Source organism: Salvia splendens, chromosome 17 (genome assembly GCF_004379255.2).
Source record: "Salvia splendens isolate huo1 chromosome 17, SspV2, whole genome shotgun sequence".
NCBI lineage: Eukaryota > Viridiplantae > Streptophyta > Magnoliopsida > Lamiales > Lamiaceae > Salvia > Salvia splendens.
In genome coordinates, this window is record NC_056048.1 from 27087030 (window position 1) to 27101041 (window position 14012).

General features: G+C 37.2%; 2 protein-coding genes across 2 annotated transcripts; both read right to left on the bottom strand.

Annotated features, from left to right (window-relative positions):
- Positions 1-222: 222 nt before the first annotated feature.
- On the bottom strand, positions 223-2483 carry LOC121775185 (zinc finger CCCH domain-containing protein 47-like). Its single transcript, XM_042172216.1, has 2 exons — positions 2323-2483; positions 223-2148 (listed from the first exon to the last, which is right to left on the bottom strand). The coding sequence occupies exon 2, from the start codon at positions 2137-2139 to the stop codon at positions 493-495; it is 1647 nt and encodes a 548-aa protein (XP_042028150.1). The 5' UTR covers positions 2140-2148; positions 2323-2483; the 3' UTR covers positions 223-492.
- Positions 2484-9224: 6741 nt separating this feature from the next.
- On the bottom strand, positions 9225-13669 carry LOC121774700 (protein SMAX1-LIKE 6-like). The gene is made up of 3 exons (XM_042171573.1): positions 12148-13669; positions 11075-11267; positions 9225-10942 (listed from the first exon to the last, which is right to left on the bottom strand). The coding sequence occupies exons 1-3, from the start codon at positions 13386-13388 to the stop codon at positions 9368-9370; spliced, it is 3009 nt and encodes a 1002-aa protein (XP_042027507.1). The 5' UTR covers positions 13389-13669; the 3' UTR covers positions 9225-9367.
- Positions 13670-14012: the final 343 nt, after the last annotated feature.

Sequence of the window (14012 nt, forward strand, 5' to 3'; positions counted from 1 at the left end):
TTTTCCACACATCAATGGTGGATTAAATGGGTCCCACCACTTGCCCATAAGAGCAGAAAAACTCTGCATTTAGAGAGTTGTCGCTGACTCCACAATGCAGCAACTCCGTCCCTATCCATATATGGTTACGGTTAATTTTCATTATTTTCCGGCTATTCATTTACACAACCTTCTTGACTATATCTAATCCCATGAATTTCATTTTCTGAATAACTAGATACATTAGAAATGAAATTTCTTGGCTTCCTTTCATTAATTATCTCATGGATATCAAGAAATTACATAAGACAAGTGAAGAACACTTGTGTGGAATAAATTAAAAAATACAGATATCTCAATCCTAATCCTTTCCAACTAAATCTTGATCAACATATAATCAAGATCAACATATTGTGACGTTATGTTATACTACCTTTCACTCTACACAATCTAACAATAATAAGATTCCCAAAGAATGTCACTTGAATCTCACTCACACACACAACTCAAGGCTCAAGCCACCATCTGCTCCTGCTCCACATACATCTGATCAATCCAATGGGGCATCGGCTCGAGCCCACCGCGCCGCTGAGGTACATCCCTCACCAGCGCGTTCACCCACTCCGGCTCCTCCAGGCTTGGATTCGCTGCTCCCGCGCTGCGAATCCCGAAAGAAGCCGACTTCCTCAGCTTGCTTGCGTCCTCGCCGTTGAACCCCCAGTCTACATTCCCAGCGCCCGACCCCCATTTCGATAACTTCGATGGAGGCGGTGGCGTCACTCCGCTCGAGTTCGATTGGCGGAACCCGAAACTCTGGCTCCGCTTCGAGAACGCGCTCGACCTTGAATTCATCACGGCGGCGGCCGCCGACTCGAACCCGTATGCGGCGGCTCCTGCGTTGTTCGAAGGGTAGCTCGCGCGCAGATGGCCGAAGCCGTTAACTTTCGGCGACGGAGACATTCCTTGTAAGTGAATCTGGAATAGATCATCCAGATTCGTAGGGTTCAAATCCCCAGCAGCTGACGAGGTTCTGAGCCGGCTGCTGGGGAGTTGCAGAGCGAGAGGAGCCGTGAGGCTCCCCTTGCTCTGCCACATCGGGGACGACGGCGGCGTCAGTGCTGGCGACCCGAGCGACAGCGGGCTGATCGCCGCCGCCACATCCAACGACGCCGCAGAGAAGGACTTCGGCGAGGGCATGGCCGAGCCCGTCGACGCGTACAGCGGGCGGAGCTCGTCCGTCCGGTGCGCGAAGAAGCAGACCTTCCTCGCGCAGCCGGTCTCGTCCTTGCAGAGGCGGGTCCGGTACTGCGCGGGGTGCAGCCACGACTCGAACACCCCGTGCGCGTACTCGCAGGCGTCGCCCTTCCCGCACGCGCCCTTCTTGAAGTCGGGGCATGGCACGCACGTGTAGGCGTGCTTCCTCGGGTCGCGGCGGCGCGCGTTCTCGCCCGGGTGGACGAAGGGGCACTCGGTCCAGTCGTGCGAGTAAGCCCTCGAGCACGGCTTCACCTTGAAACTGTACATCCTGAATTCATCGCTGCCGTACACGCCGTTGTTTATATCCGGCAACGGCACATCGATCGGATATTCCTTCTTCTCCGGCGCCTCTTCACAGATCCGCTCCTCCTCCGCGGCGAATCCGTTCAGCAGAGTCTCCAGCCGCCTCCTCCTCGATCCGATCGAGGATTTCACACACGGAGCGATCAATTCGCCGGCTCTTCTCCCGATCGCATCAACAGCGTTGATGTCAGCGGAGGCGGAGATCAGGAGCTCCACGATCTCGACGGAGGACCAGGCGCCGCCCGCGGCGGCGCAGTGGAGCGCGGTGGCGCCGTCGGAGCCGCAGGCTTTGTTAACATCGGCTTTGCAATTCTCAATTAGATAGCTGAGAATCTCCGTGCTTCCATAGAGTGAAGCAATCATGATCGGAGTTCTCTCCTCAAACCCCATCTTCTTCGAGCCGAAGCTTCTTCCATACCAAAACCTGCTCTCGTTTACATCAACACTTTTTTCCTCAATTTCATGAATCAAACCAGCTAAATCATCCATGGCGGCTAATTCAAGCAGTTTTGAGCAGCTTTTTTGCTGAATTTCACTTCCAAATCCTGAATTCGTGTCCATATTGAAGGGGTAGAGATTACTCTTCGAACCACCGCACATCAATAAACCCTAAATTGAGAGAGAAATAAGGGAAATTAGAAATTAATGATCAATTAACTATCATTCAAACATTAATAACAGGAAATAATGATTTTTATACTCCATTTATGAGTAAAAAATCTATGGAGTGTGTGATATTAAAAGAGGGAAAAAATTGAGTCTTGCACAAGAAAAGAAGCATACCTTGATTGAGTAGTGAAAGGATAAGTCTATAAGGAAAAATTGAAGGAATTATTGAGTTGAAGGATGATGACTTTGGAGTGAGATTATGTGTATATATATATAGGGAAGAAGAATTCACACTTGGTGACTGAGCAGGAAGGAAAGGAGGAGGAAAGTGTGACTTTTCTTCTTGCTTCAATCATCTCTATTATTGGGAGGGAGTGTGTGAAATATAATTACAGAAAGGGGAACATCTTTTTTTTCAACGAACTTTGTAGGTTCATGAACTTTAAAAATATCATTTTAAGTCCGTTAATTATGAGTTAATATTATTCTAGGTATATTTTTACTATTTTCAAGTTTTTCTGGACAAAAATACCTCCAATACCTTAAAGGAAATATATTTTTAATAAACCTATCATATACTCATATTTTTTTAAGAATATCTTTACTATATATTTTTTATGAATTTCTAAATATAATTTAACCTTCAATATTATCACTTAATTTAGTGACATGCAAGAAATGTTCCTTATTCAACTTTTTATAATTAAAGAATTTTAAAATATTTTTAAGATATGTATACTCGTAAAATTAATGTCCCAGTCAATAGACGATACTTGAATACTGATATATTTATATTATTTTTAAATAATATATTAATATTCAAGTATCGTCTATTGACGGTGACATTAGTTTTACGAGTATACATATCTTTAAAATATTTTGAAATTCTTTAATTATAAAAAGTTGAATAAGGAACATTTCTTGCATGTCACAAAATTAAGTGATAATATTGAAGGTCAAATTATATTTAGAAAATTTGTTAAAAAATATGAGTATGCAATAAATTAATTAAAAATATACTATATCCTTCAAGATATTAAGGGTATTTTCATTCATAAAAACTTTGAAATAGTAAAAAAAATACTTCGAATGATATTAACTCATAGTTGACGGATCTCAAATGATATTTTCAAAGTTCACGAACCTAAAATGATATTTTGATAAAGTCTGTGGACAAAAAAAATGTTCCCTCCTAAAGAAAAATGGAATTTTTTTCCAAAATTGGTCAAAAAGTCAAACTTCAAAAGAAGGGGTCAAAAGTCCACACTCCCACACTACTTGTGTGTCTTTTTTCACAAGTTCAAAATGCAAATGCAGATTCAGGTGAAATGCAAATGCAGATGCAAATGGGGGCCCACATGAGCGCGCTTTTTTCCCGTTCACGTGTGGGGTTCACCTGCTTTGAAAATTCCTGCTGTGGCGCGTTGCTACACGCTCTCTTTTTAATCATTGTTGTCAATTTTTATTGTTTTTACAACTTTATCTAGAAGCCAATTGCCTATTGTGTGTAAAAATCTGTCTTTGTGCGTTTATGGGCTTTAAAATAGCTGTAATAAATTATAAAAATAAGATATTGATTTCATATTTGAAGTGTCTTACTACTTTTCTCGAACAATACAAAGAGATTGGAGTATAATTACTCAATTAACTTTATAATTAGTTCTTTATAAATTGAGTATGCACTTTTTAAGTTTATTGAAAAAAAAAACAAGTTATAGAAATCTAAAGAATAAAAAATCATGCCGAAAAAACATTTTGTCTCCAATGTTCATGGAGTAGCAAATATGAATGCATGTATATATTTTTACGAGAAAAGGATAAATGCACATAAAATTTTGCATATCTTAGATCGTAAATTTGAAGTTTGTATAATAAGTTATGACTTACGTGATTTGAGTGTTTTATTAACTTCTATACTAAGTATAAGGCCGACTTGCTAGTAAAGTTCCAATGGTCAATTATCTTATATTGTTTTGGATAAAAAAAATGTTTGCAAATGAAATCAGTTCTATACGATATCAACGTCAATAAAGCAACAAAAATCAACATAGATAAAAGCAATCTTCTATTAAAAACTATTATAAAATTAAACAACAAATAAAAATAAATGAATATCACACATACTGTCATACTGACATTATTCATCATCCCATCTGATAAGAATATATATAGTAAACAGATAACTGATTAAGAATTATATAAAATTTATGTAACATTGTACTTGCAACAAGTAAGCGATATGAAATTTATATAAATTTTATAATAGTTTAGTCTAGACATCATATGTATTCATGATAATAATACATAAATTAGTTAATAAGACATTTTTTCTTTGATAAATGTACTGAGCATTTGAGTCACTATGATCACATGAATAAATGCATAATTATATTTCATCTTGTTGAAAAAATCATGTAATGCACTTTTATAAAAATTATACCATCTCTGTTTTATTTAAAGCGAAAGTTTTTTCTGCACGAAATTTCATATAGGCCACGTTTGGTTGGCGGGAAAGTAAAGTTGACAAGAAAAATGATTCCTGGGAAAATGAATCCCGGGAATATGATTTCTAATATCTTTACTTTCCCGTGTTTGGAAAATATCAAGATTTGAAAGTATATATTTGATTTAAACACTAAACTAAAAATATACTTATCATTTTTATTTATAAAAAATAATAATACATATTATTTAATAAATTATTAATTGCAAATGATAATAATTATATTATTTTATTTATTATTACGATGGATAGTTTAAATATGGATTATACATCATAATATATAAGAATATAATAATAAATAAGATTATTGTTATTATTATTATTATTATTATTATTATTATTATTATTATTATTATTATTATATTTACTTAATTTTAATTGAATAAATTTTATAATTTAAAATTTCACTACAATTTATTGTTAATTACTAATTTATAAATTAATAATTATTATATTATTATATAATTATAATTATATTTAATTATTTAATAAATTATTATTATTATTATTATGATAATAATAAAAATAAAAATAAATATTAACAATATAGTTATAATTATGATAGTTTGAATTATAGTTATTTATTATCCTGAAATTAAGTATGGTTTATACTTTTAAATTATTTTTAAAACATTGTAATAAATAATAACAATAATGATGATGATAATAATAATAATAATAATAATAATAATAATAATAATAATAATAATAATAATAATAATAATAATAATAATAATAATAATAATAATAATAATAATAATAATAATAATAATAAACTGTACTATATTGCATTAAATATGTAAGAATCCTAAAACTGGGAAAAAGAATACCTAAGAAAAGTTAGGATTTAGAATCCTGGAAAGTTGTACTAACTTTCCTTGTTTTAGGATTTTGATTACTTTTGTCAGTTTGATTAAAACCGGAAACAAACACAGGAATTTAAAATTTAAGGAATCAGATTACTTTCCCAGACAGAATCCTGGCAACCAAATATGGCCATAGTGTTGTTTAATTTATTAATCATCTATAAAATTAAATACTCCCTCCGTCCACCATTTAAAGAGCCATTTTGACTCGGCATGAGTTTTAAGAATTTGTTTGACTTTGTGAAGAAAAGTAAAAAGAGAAAGTGAGTGGAATGTGAGACTCATTTAAAGTATTAGTTTTATATTGAATTGTGAGTGTAAAAGGTTGGTGGGATGTGAGATCCGCATACTAAAAGTGGAATAAAATAAATGGTATTATAAATCATGGACAAACTAAAATGACAAAAGAGCTCTTTAAATCATAGACGGATGGAGTACGAAAGATATCCAAAAAGAAAGTTTTTAACTCTAAAATCTAAGTAGGCCAATGGGGTATTTAGCGTTATCCATTTAGAGCATCTCCAATAAGAATAGCCCAGCCATAGCCTAGCCACAAACTCCTCCTGCCACATCATCAGCACTAAAACTCCTCATGTCACATCATCAGGACAAGCAATAGCCCAGCCATAGCCCAGCCACAATAAACAAAATTATTAAAAATAAATAATTAACAATCACACAAAATACGGAATTAAATTTACTACACATATACGGGAAAATTCAATAATTTCATTTAAATTAAAAAAAGTTCATTAAAAAATTACATAATTAAAAAATACCCCTCTTCCACACACGAATTACGGAATTACAAAATTAAAAATTACAATCACGCAAATACGGAATTAAATTTACGACACAGATACGGGAAAATGCAATAATTTTATTTAAATTAAAAAAAGTAAATTATTAAAAAATTACATAATCAAAAAAACCCCTCTTCCACACACGAATTACGGAATTACAATATTAAAAATTACAATCACGCAAATACAGAATTAAATTTACGAAAAATATACGGAAAATGCAATAATTTTATTTAAATTAAAAAAGTAAATTATAAAGAAATTACATAATTTTAAAAAAAACCTCTTCCACACACGAATTATGGAATTACAAAATTAAAAATTACAATCACGCAAATACAGAATTAAATTTACGACACAGCTACGGGAAAATGTACTAATTTTATTTAAATTAAAAAAACTAAATTATAAAAAAATTACATAATTATAAAAACCTCTCTTCCACAACGAATTACGGAATTACAAAATTAAAAATTACAATCACACAAATACGGAATTAAATTTACGACACAGATATGGGAAAATGCAATAATTTTATTTAAATTAAAAAAAGTAAATTATAAAAAAATTACATAATTAAAAAAAACCCCTCTTCTACACACGAATTACGAAACTACAAAATTAAAATTACAATCACGCAAATACGGAATTAAATTTACGACACAGATACGGAAAAATGCAATAATTTTATTTAAATTTAAAAAAAGTAAATTCTAAAAAAATTACATAATTAAAAAAAATCGGCTAGCCGATTCCGGGCCTACAATGGCGGCTAGCGGATCGGCTAGAGCCCGCGAATCGGCTAGAGCTCGCCGATCGGCTAGCCGTTTTGCCGCTCGCCGCCTACAATGGTTTGGCTAGCAACCGGCCAGCGCCAGGAATCGGCTAGTCGGTCCGCTAGCCGATCATTGGAGATGCTCTTAGAAATCGAAGTGCCGTTGTTTTCTTGGAAAAAAATGCCCCATTTTCCTACACGTTTTCTTGTCGAAGAAATTGGTAATATTGGTAATATATGAACTTTTAAGATGAGGTGGACAGAGATAGTTATTAGTTGCTATATTTCATAGTATGATAGTATAAATATACTAGATTTACAAATTAGGTTTCTCAAAATTATTCTATTATTGGAATTCTTTTTCCATCAGTTATAGACACATCTCAACTCACAGTTCTCAAAATGGAAAAACCATATTTTAAACAATAATCTTATGATATAAAAACTCATCTTTAAGAATTAACACGCAAATATTGAACAAAAGAGTAGAAAAACAAAAAAAGAAGAATATAGCAATTGGATAAATTTATAATTAAACTCCATTTGGTAATATTTTTTATTTCAATCTGATTACTACCTAAATTAGTAGTACTAGAATAACTTTTATAGTACAATGTCTTAAGAACCTTTAAAATTAAATTTTACTCTATCATAAAACCATAATCATCACTTAAAAGTTAAAACTAAGAAACAAAATAAATCAAATTTACAACCAATTGTGGACTTGTGGTATTGCAATAGCTTGCAATTTTATGGTGGAATTCATCCACACTTCAAGCAAATGACAAGAAAATAACGGAAAACCGAATAATATAGCAATAATTGAGAAAGAATAGTTGTAAGATTATGTGAGTTTCTTAATCAACAAATCTATGTGACCAAATTTTTTACAACAAAAAACTAGTTTATTTGAAAAAAAAGGTTTATTTATGCATTTAATTAAAATATATAGATGCATATATAGTAAAGTGCATAATACTGTGGTCATATGTTTATGATTTGTCCATAAAAATAATAGAATGAGTCACAATTTATGGAGAGTGACATGTACACTGATATAATTTGTAATAATGAGTTCGAATTTCATAAATACCTATCAAATTCAAATATCATTACACATTAATAAGTTGGAAGAATTTTATGTTCCACGATCTTTTACTCCATAATGAACACAAATACTTTTTTTTTATCTTAAATGAAATTCCAAAAAATTATAGACCGTTATTATGAATTAATTAACCCCAAAATCAAATTGCTGATTAATAAATTTCAAATGAATATAAATCCCAATCTAGCTTTAAACTTATACGAACCTAAACATTAGAAAATTAGTAAACTTATTTATGTGTGAGTTTGATTTGGGGAACAAACCCAATAATTCTTCATTGATTGCACACGCTTACACGTCATTGCACACTATATTCATATTGTCCCACGTTTTTAATATTTTTAAGTGGCACACGTTATCAATTTTTAAAATGCTTTCTATCTTCTAATGTTATTCTTATCTGTTTAGCTACAAACATCCTATTATGACCAACAAATAATATGTTATATGTAGAAAATCTCATGTGATAATTGTGATGTCGTCTTACAAAAGTATACTACCTTATTATAAGTAGATAGTACTAAATTCGATTTGGATTTTTTGAATTTTCAGATCAGATTTCGTTTTATTCAATATTCTGGTTTTTGTTCTGTCCGAATTGTTTTTTAATAAAAAAAATCTGAATTGTATTTAATGTATATGAACTTTATTTAAATAAGTATCATATTAAAAAATGTTTTATCGAAATATTTCTCACCTAATAATTATTATTATTAGGGATAGAACTTATTTATAAAAAACTAATTTTTTTGGATATTTGGATATCACGAAGCTGATTGGATTTATAAAATTCGAATTTATTTATTTGCTTTAGGTTGGGCCATGCTCTTGCATTGATTGGTTTTGTATCAATTGATATTTTGGGCCCAATTCAGACTTTTTTGGGCTAGACAGAACTTGAAAGCTAAGAAATTTGTCTAAATTTGTAGCAACAAGTTTATTTTTTTGACACCTTTCTTACTCATTTATCTACTATATTTCTTCTTACAATAAAATTACATCCATCTGCAATAGCTAGGGATGGATCACCAACACATACTACATTTATATATAATTATATATTATATATATATATACCTAGCTAGAATACCACAACTGCTTAATCACCTGCAAATCCACATCTTCAACTACAAAATACACATCTACTTCATCAACAATCTAAATCTACTTGACTGCAACTCTGGCCGGAAGCAGCCCTTGCCGCTGCTCCTCCCCGACAACGTCGACTCGAACGATCGACCGGCTACTCAGGCTATACTTCCCCATGGCTCCCACAAATCCCTCCCTCACAACACTCCCAATCCAATCCTCCACTATCTTTCCCCCATACAAGTATGCAGCCCCCACAATCTGCCGCATCGCCTTCCCCTCTATCTCCACCGCGCATTCGCACCCCACCACGTCGCGCAGGCACCCTGCCATGCTCTCGAACACCTTCTTCTCCAGTGTGGAGAAATCGAACTGCTTGAACACCACTGTTTCGTCCACTTCCCTGTCCATCTCCTCCTGCCACGAGTTCGAGTTTGAGTTCTCGGAGCTGGATTCGGACTCCGATCCCATCGTGTTGCATATCTCACTCCCTTCGGCTGGGAGGTTCAAGTCTAGATAGGACTTCAACGCCTTGTGTGCACGTTTCCCTGTTTCATGGCTGTTGCTGCTGTTGCTGGTGATGATGCTACTCCTTTCCTGCCCGACCAACTTCCTTTTATTCGCGGTGGGATCATCGCTCAGATCGAATCTCACCACTATCTGCAGCGCACTTCCCCTCACGCTCGCCACATCTTCCTCGTCTTCGCACATGTTTCCTTCTGAGAACAGCCTCGTGGCTCCGAGAAATACGCAATTGCTGACGCTCACTTCTCGCCCGCACCAGTCCGTGAACCGGCCGGTCTTGGCAGCCTGCAGCAGGGTATTCTGGACCACGGGATCAGCTTTGTCGACATTGTCGAGGAAGACAACAACCGGCTTCTTGCTCAGCTTCTCGACCAAGTAATCGACGACAGTACCTCTCATTGTTAGCTCATATTTGTTACTGATTTGGGCATTGAACAAAACATCTACTTGACTCATCTCTTCTTGGAAACTTAAGTCCACATAGATTAGGCTTTCTCTGCTTCTGTACATTACCTCCGCTATCGCCAGACCCAGCTTCTTCTTGCTCAATCCATCAGCTCCCCTCATGTTGATCCAGACATTCCCACGACCAGTTCCTCGCGTTAGAGCTTCGACTATGGATCTAACTGCCTCTTCTTGATGACTGACTCTTTCAAGGAGAGCTCTGTAGAGCAGCTTGGGATCTTTCACTATATCAGATTGACAGTTTGAGATGGTGGGGGTGAATGCATCCGCTATGGCCAACCCTAGATCAGTAGTGACTGAGGTAACTGAAGATGGAGAGGTACGATCATCATCTGCGCTGGCGGTTGAAGGATCAAGATGTGGAGATTTGAACTTTGGAGGTATTTCACCAGATTTTGAGGTGAGTTCTTTGAAAGAGGAGCTCTTTTGTAGGTGAGTGGACAGGGTTGACGATTCTTGATTCTTGTTACCTTGGCTGTTTGACGACTCGTTGTCGCTACCTTCATTCCCTCTCCTGACTTGGAATCCAAGAACACGCGGGACTTGATTGCTCGACTGGTGAGCGTGACCTCGTCCCATATGGTGTTGCTGGCAGATGGCGTCCCATTTCTTCTGCAGCCCCTCGATTTTGGCGTTCAATAACACTCTATCATCTGTGCCCTGCACTGGAAATATCGAAAATCAAGTTGCTATGACTTGTTTATTACATATATTAGGGGATTGATTCACATCATTGGTTGAGTGAGTTTTTTGTTTTTTTTAAGATTGTAGTAGTATTCCATAGCAACATACCTTTATGGAACCACTAGATTGATGGTTCTCAGAAGGTGGAGAGGCACTGTTTGATAATGAGGCCACTTCTTGTTCGTACTTATCGTTGCATAGCTGGCAACGAGCCACATGTTGGCACCCGTTGCTCAAGGGGCTCTTCGTCTCTGGTGGCATTGAGAAGAACCCGCCCAACGGAACAAAAGACTCCATCAAGCTGTTCATAAAAGCCATTCATCCTGTTTATACAGAATCTCTAGACATATTCTGCAAATTCTAACAAATAAAGATGCTAAAACACACAAGGATCATCACACCAGTTAATCACCATATTTTCTTGGATTCAGTTCAACAAATAGCTTATCTAATCTAATCAAGAAAACTCTTTTTATCAACTTTTTTCTAAACGGTGGACTTTGATCCCTAGACCTCTCTTACAAAGACTATGAGCCTACTTCCATTTCTTCTGATTATTCGATATTCGGATTCGACCTCAAAAGGGAATCTCTTAAACTATGATTAGATGCAAAGGTTCAAATGAATTGAACAGAGAGGAGTACAGTAAAGAATGATTGGCAATTGAAAGATGTGTGCCACTCAACATAACAGTAGTCCTATATTTGTCGCTATGCCTTTAGTTTTCTTCGAGGAAGGAATTGCGTCAAAGAAAATTCTACTTTCCACTATTTTTTCTTTCTTAATCATTGTTAGTAAGTAAGAAGAAGACTAAATACTAGAATTCCCATCTTCCTACGCCATTTAATGGCCAAGTTTCAGACGAAACGAAACCCATAACCAAGTAATTTTCTACCAACAATCAGCACTACCCCAAATTCACTGCAAAGAGAGAGCAATTTTTGTTTAAAAAACTATTCTTTCCACCATTGACACCAAGAATTTGAATTAGATTCCCAGCTTTCTTGTCACTTCTGTCTTTATAGCTCAACACATTAGCAGTCTGCCTAAAATTTTGCAGCATTAACTACTAAAATCCAAAAATTGAATACAATTAACATCAATTCAAAGAATTCTCAACCCTTTTGTATTAAAATCAAATTTAAAACTGAAATTGAATAAGAAGCAGAAAGGGAAGTGACCTGGACCGAGGGTAGGAGCCTCCCATGGCGAACTTGAAGGAAGTAATAGGCAAAACACCGAGCTCCCAATCCTCTTCAATGGAGGGAAACCTGTTCAAAATCTTAAAATACACCTCATACGTCGCCGCCATTCCAATCAGCCACACCTTCCCAATTCTCCCACCACCACTAACCACCAATTTCCCCAAATTCCCCACCACAAATTTCAACCTCTCCGCACCCACGCCCTCCCCCACCAAATTCCCCAAATCCCCGAAATCCACCACTATGCCACCGCTCCCTCCGCCCTCCGCCATCCTCTCCACTTCCTTCAGCCTCAACCCCAACACCTCCTCGTCGCAATCACACCTCAAATACCTCGAAATCTCATCCCTCACGCGCTCCACGCGCAGCCCACTCATCCCTTCCGGCAACGCGCCGCCGCCGCCGCTTCGCACGGTTTCCAAAAAAGCTGCCAGAGCATCTCCTGCAGAAATCCCCAACAAAAGCGGGCATCTCTTCCTGTCCCTCGCCATAACCTCACCTATCCTCCTACAGCTGTCGTCTCCCGCGAAACACCCCATAAACGGAAAGCTAAAACCCCTCCCCCCATTCAAATTCCCCAAATTGCCCTCCCCATTCAAATTGCACAAAAACACAGGCGCACCCGGCCGCTTGTACCTCGAGGCACAACCATACACCTGCGACGAGTGGAAACCCCCAATCCCCGGCCGCAGCGTCGCCAATTTGATGTCGCAGCTCCGGAACCCCGCCTCTCCAAACACTCTGCTCACAAGCGGATCGTCTAGAATCGAAACGATCAGATTCCGCAGCTCCACCTTCACCACCGGAACCGACGAGAACGACGAGTACTGCTGCTGCTGCTGCTGGTAGAAGCTGAAATTCTCCGGCTGCCGCCGCTGATTCGCCTGCGATCGCTTGATCGCCGCCATGAGCGAGTTCGCAACCGGCGGCTCCCGCTCCTCGCCCTTCCCCGCCTGAGACGACGGCAATCGATCCAGCGACACGCTCAATGAAAGCTCCAGCGCCTTGAATTGAACTCGCGTAGAGTAAGCATTGCTGCGAGTCCTGCCACAAGCTTCGCGGAGGGACGAATTCGGGAGTGACAGGAGCGAGGAGACCATGTGGAGAGAGGTCGTCTGAGCATGGCCGCGGCGGCGCGCGACGGCCACGGCCTCGTCGAGAACGGCCGCTGATTCCTGCGTGAGGCATTGGCGGGCGGCGGCGACGGGCGTCGGCATGGGAAGAATAGCAAGTGTGTGTTTGTTTGTTTGTTTCTGAGAAGAAAAAGAGCGAATAAAATAATGGAAGAAGTAATATTTATTAAATAAATGGAATATTATATAATACTGAGGGAGTGTTGCTTTCGATATATATATATATATATATATATATATATGGAGGTGTGTATTAATGTGTGTGTGATAAATAAAATGGAATTTTAAGGCATGAGAAGTTGAGAAGGGGCTTTTTTTGGGGATTTAGGCTTTTGAATTATTTAATGGGGTGTGGAGAAGGAAGTAGTAGTGTGTGTGACTGTTGGTGTTGGTGTTGGTGTTGGTGTTGGTGTTGGTGGTGAGGAGACTTGGAGTTTTTGTTTGTGCATGGTGATTGTGGGGTCATCAAATAGATGTTGAGTATACATTTTGCAATGTATTTTGTCATCTTTAATTATTTTATTAAAAATTTTAAAATGTGGAACAAATGTAACATCATTTTACAACCCGGAAAAAGCTTTGGTACTTTTAAATTTACTATTGTACTATATCTTTGAATCGGTATCTCCTGCGGTTGAAATTGTTAAGTAGAAAAAGCGGACAATTCCCACTTGCAATAGAAATTCTCGGCGGCATCCACGGTAAGAC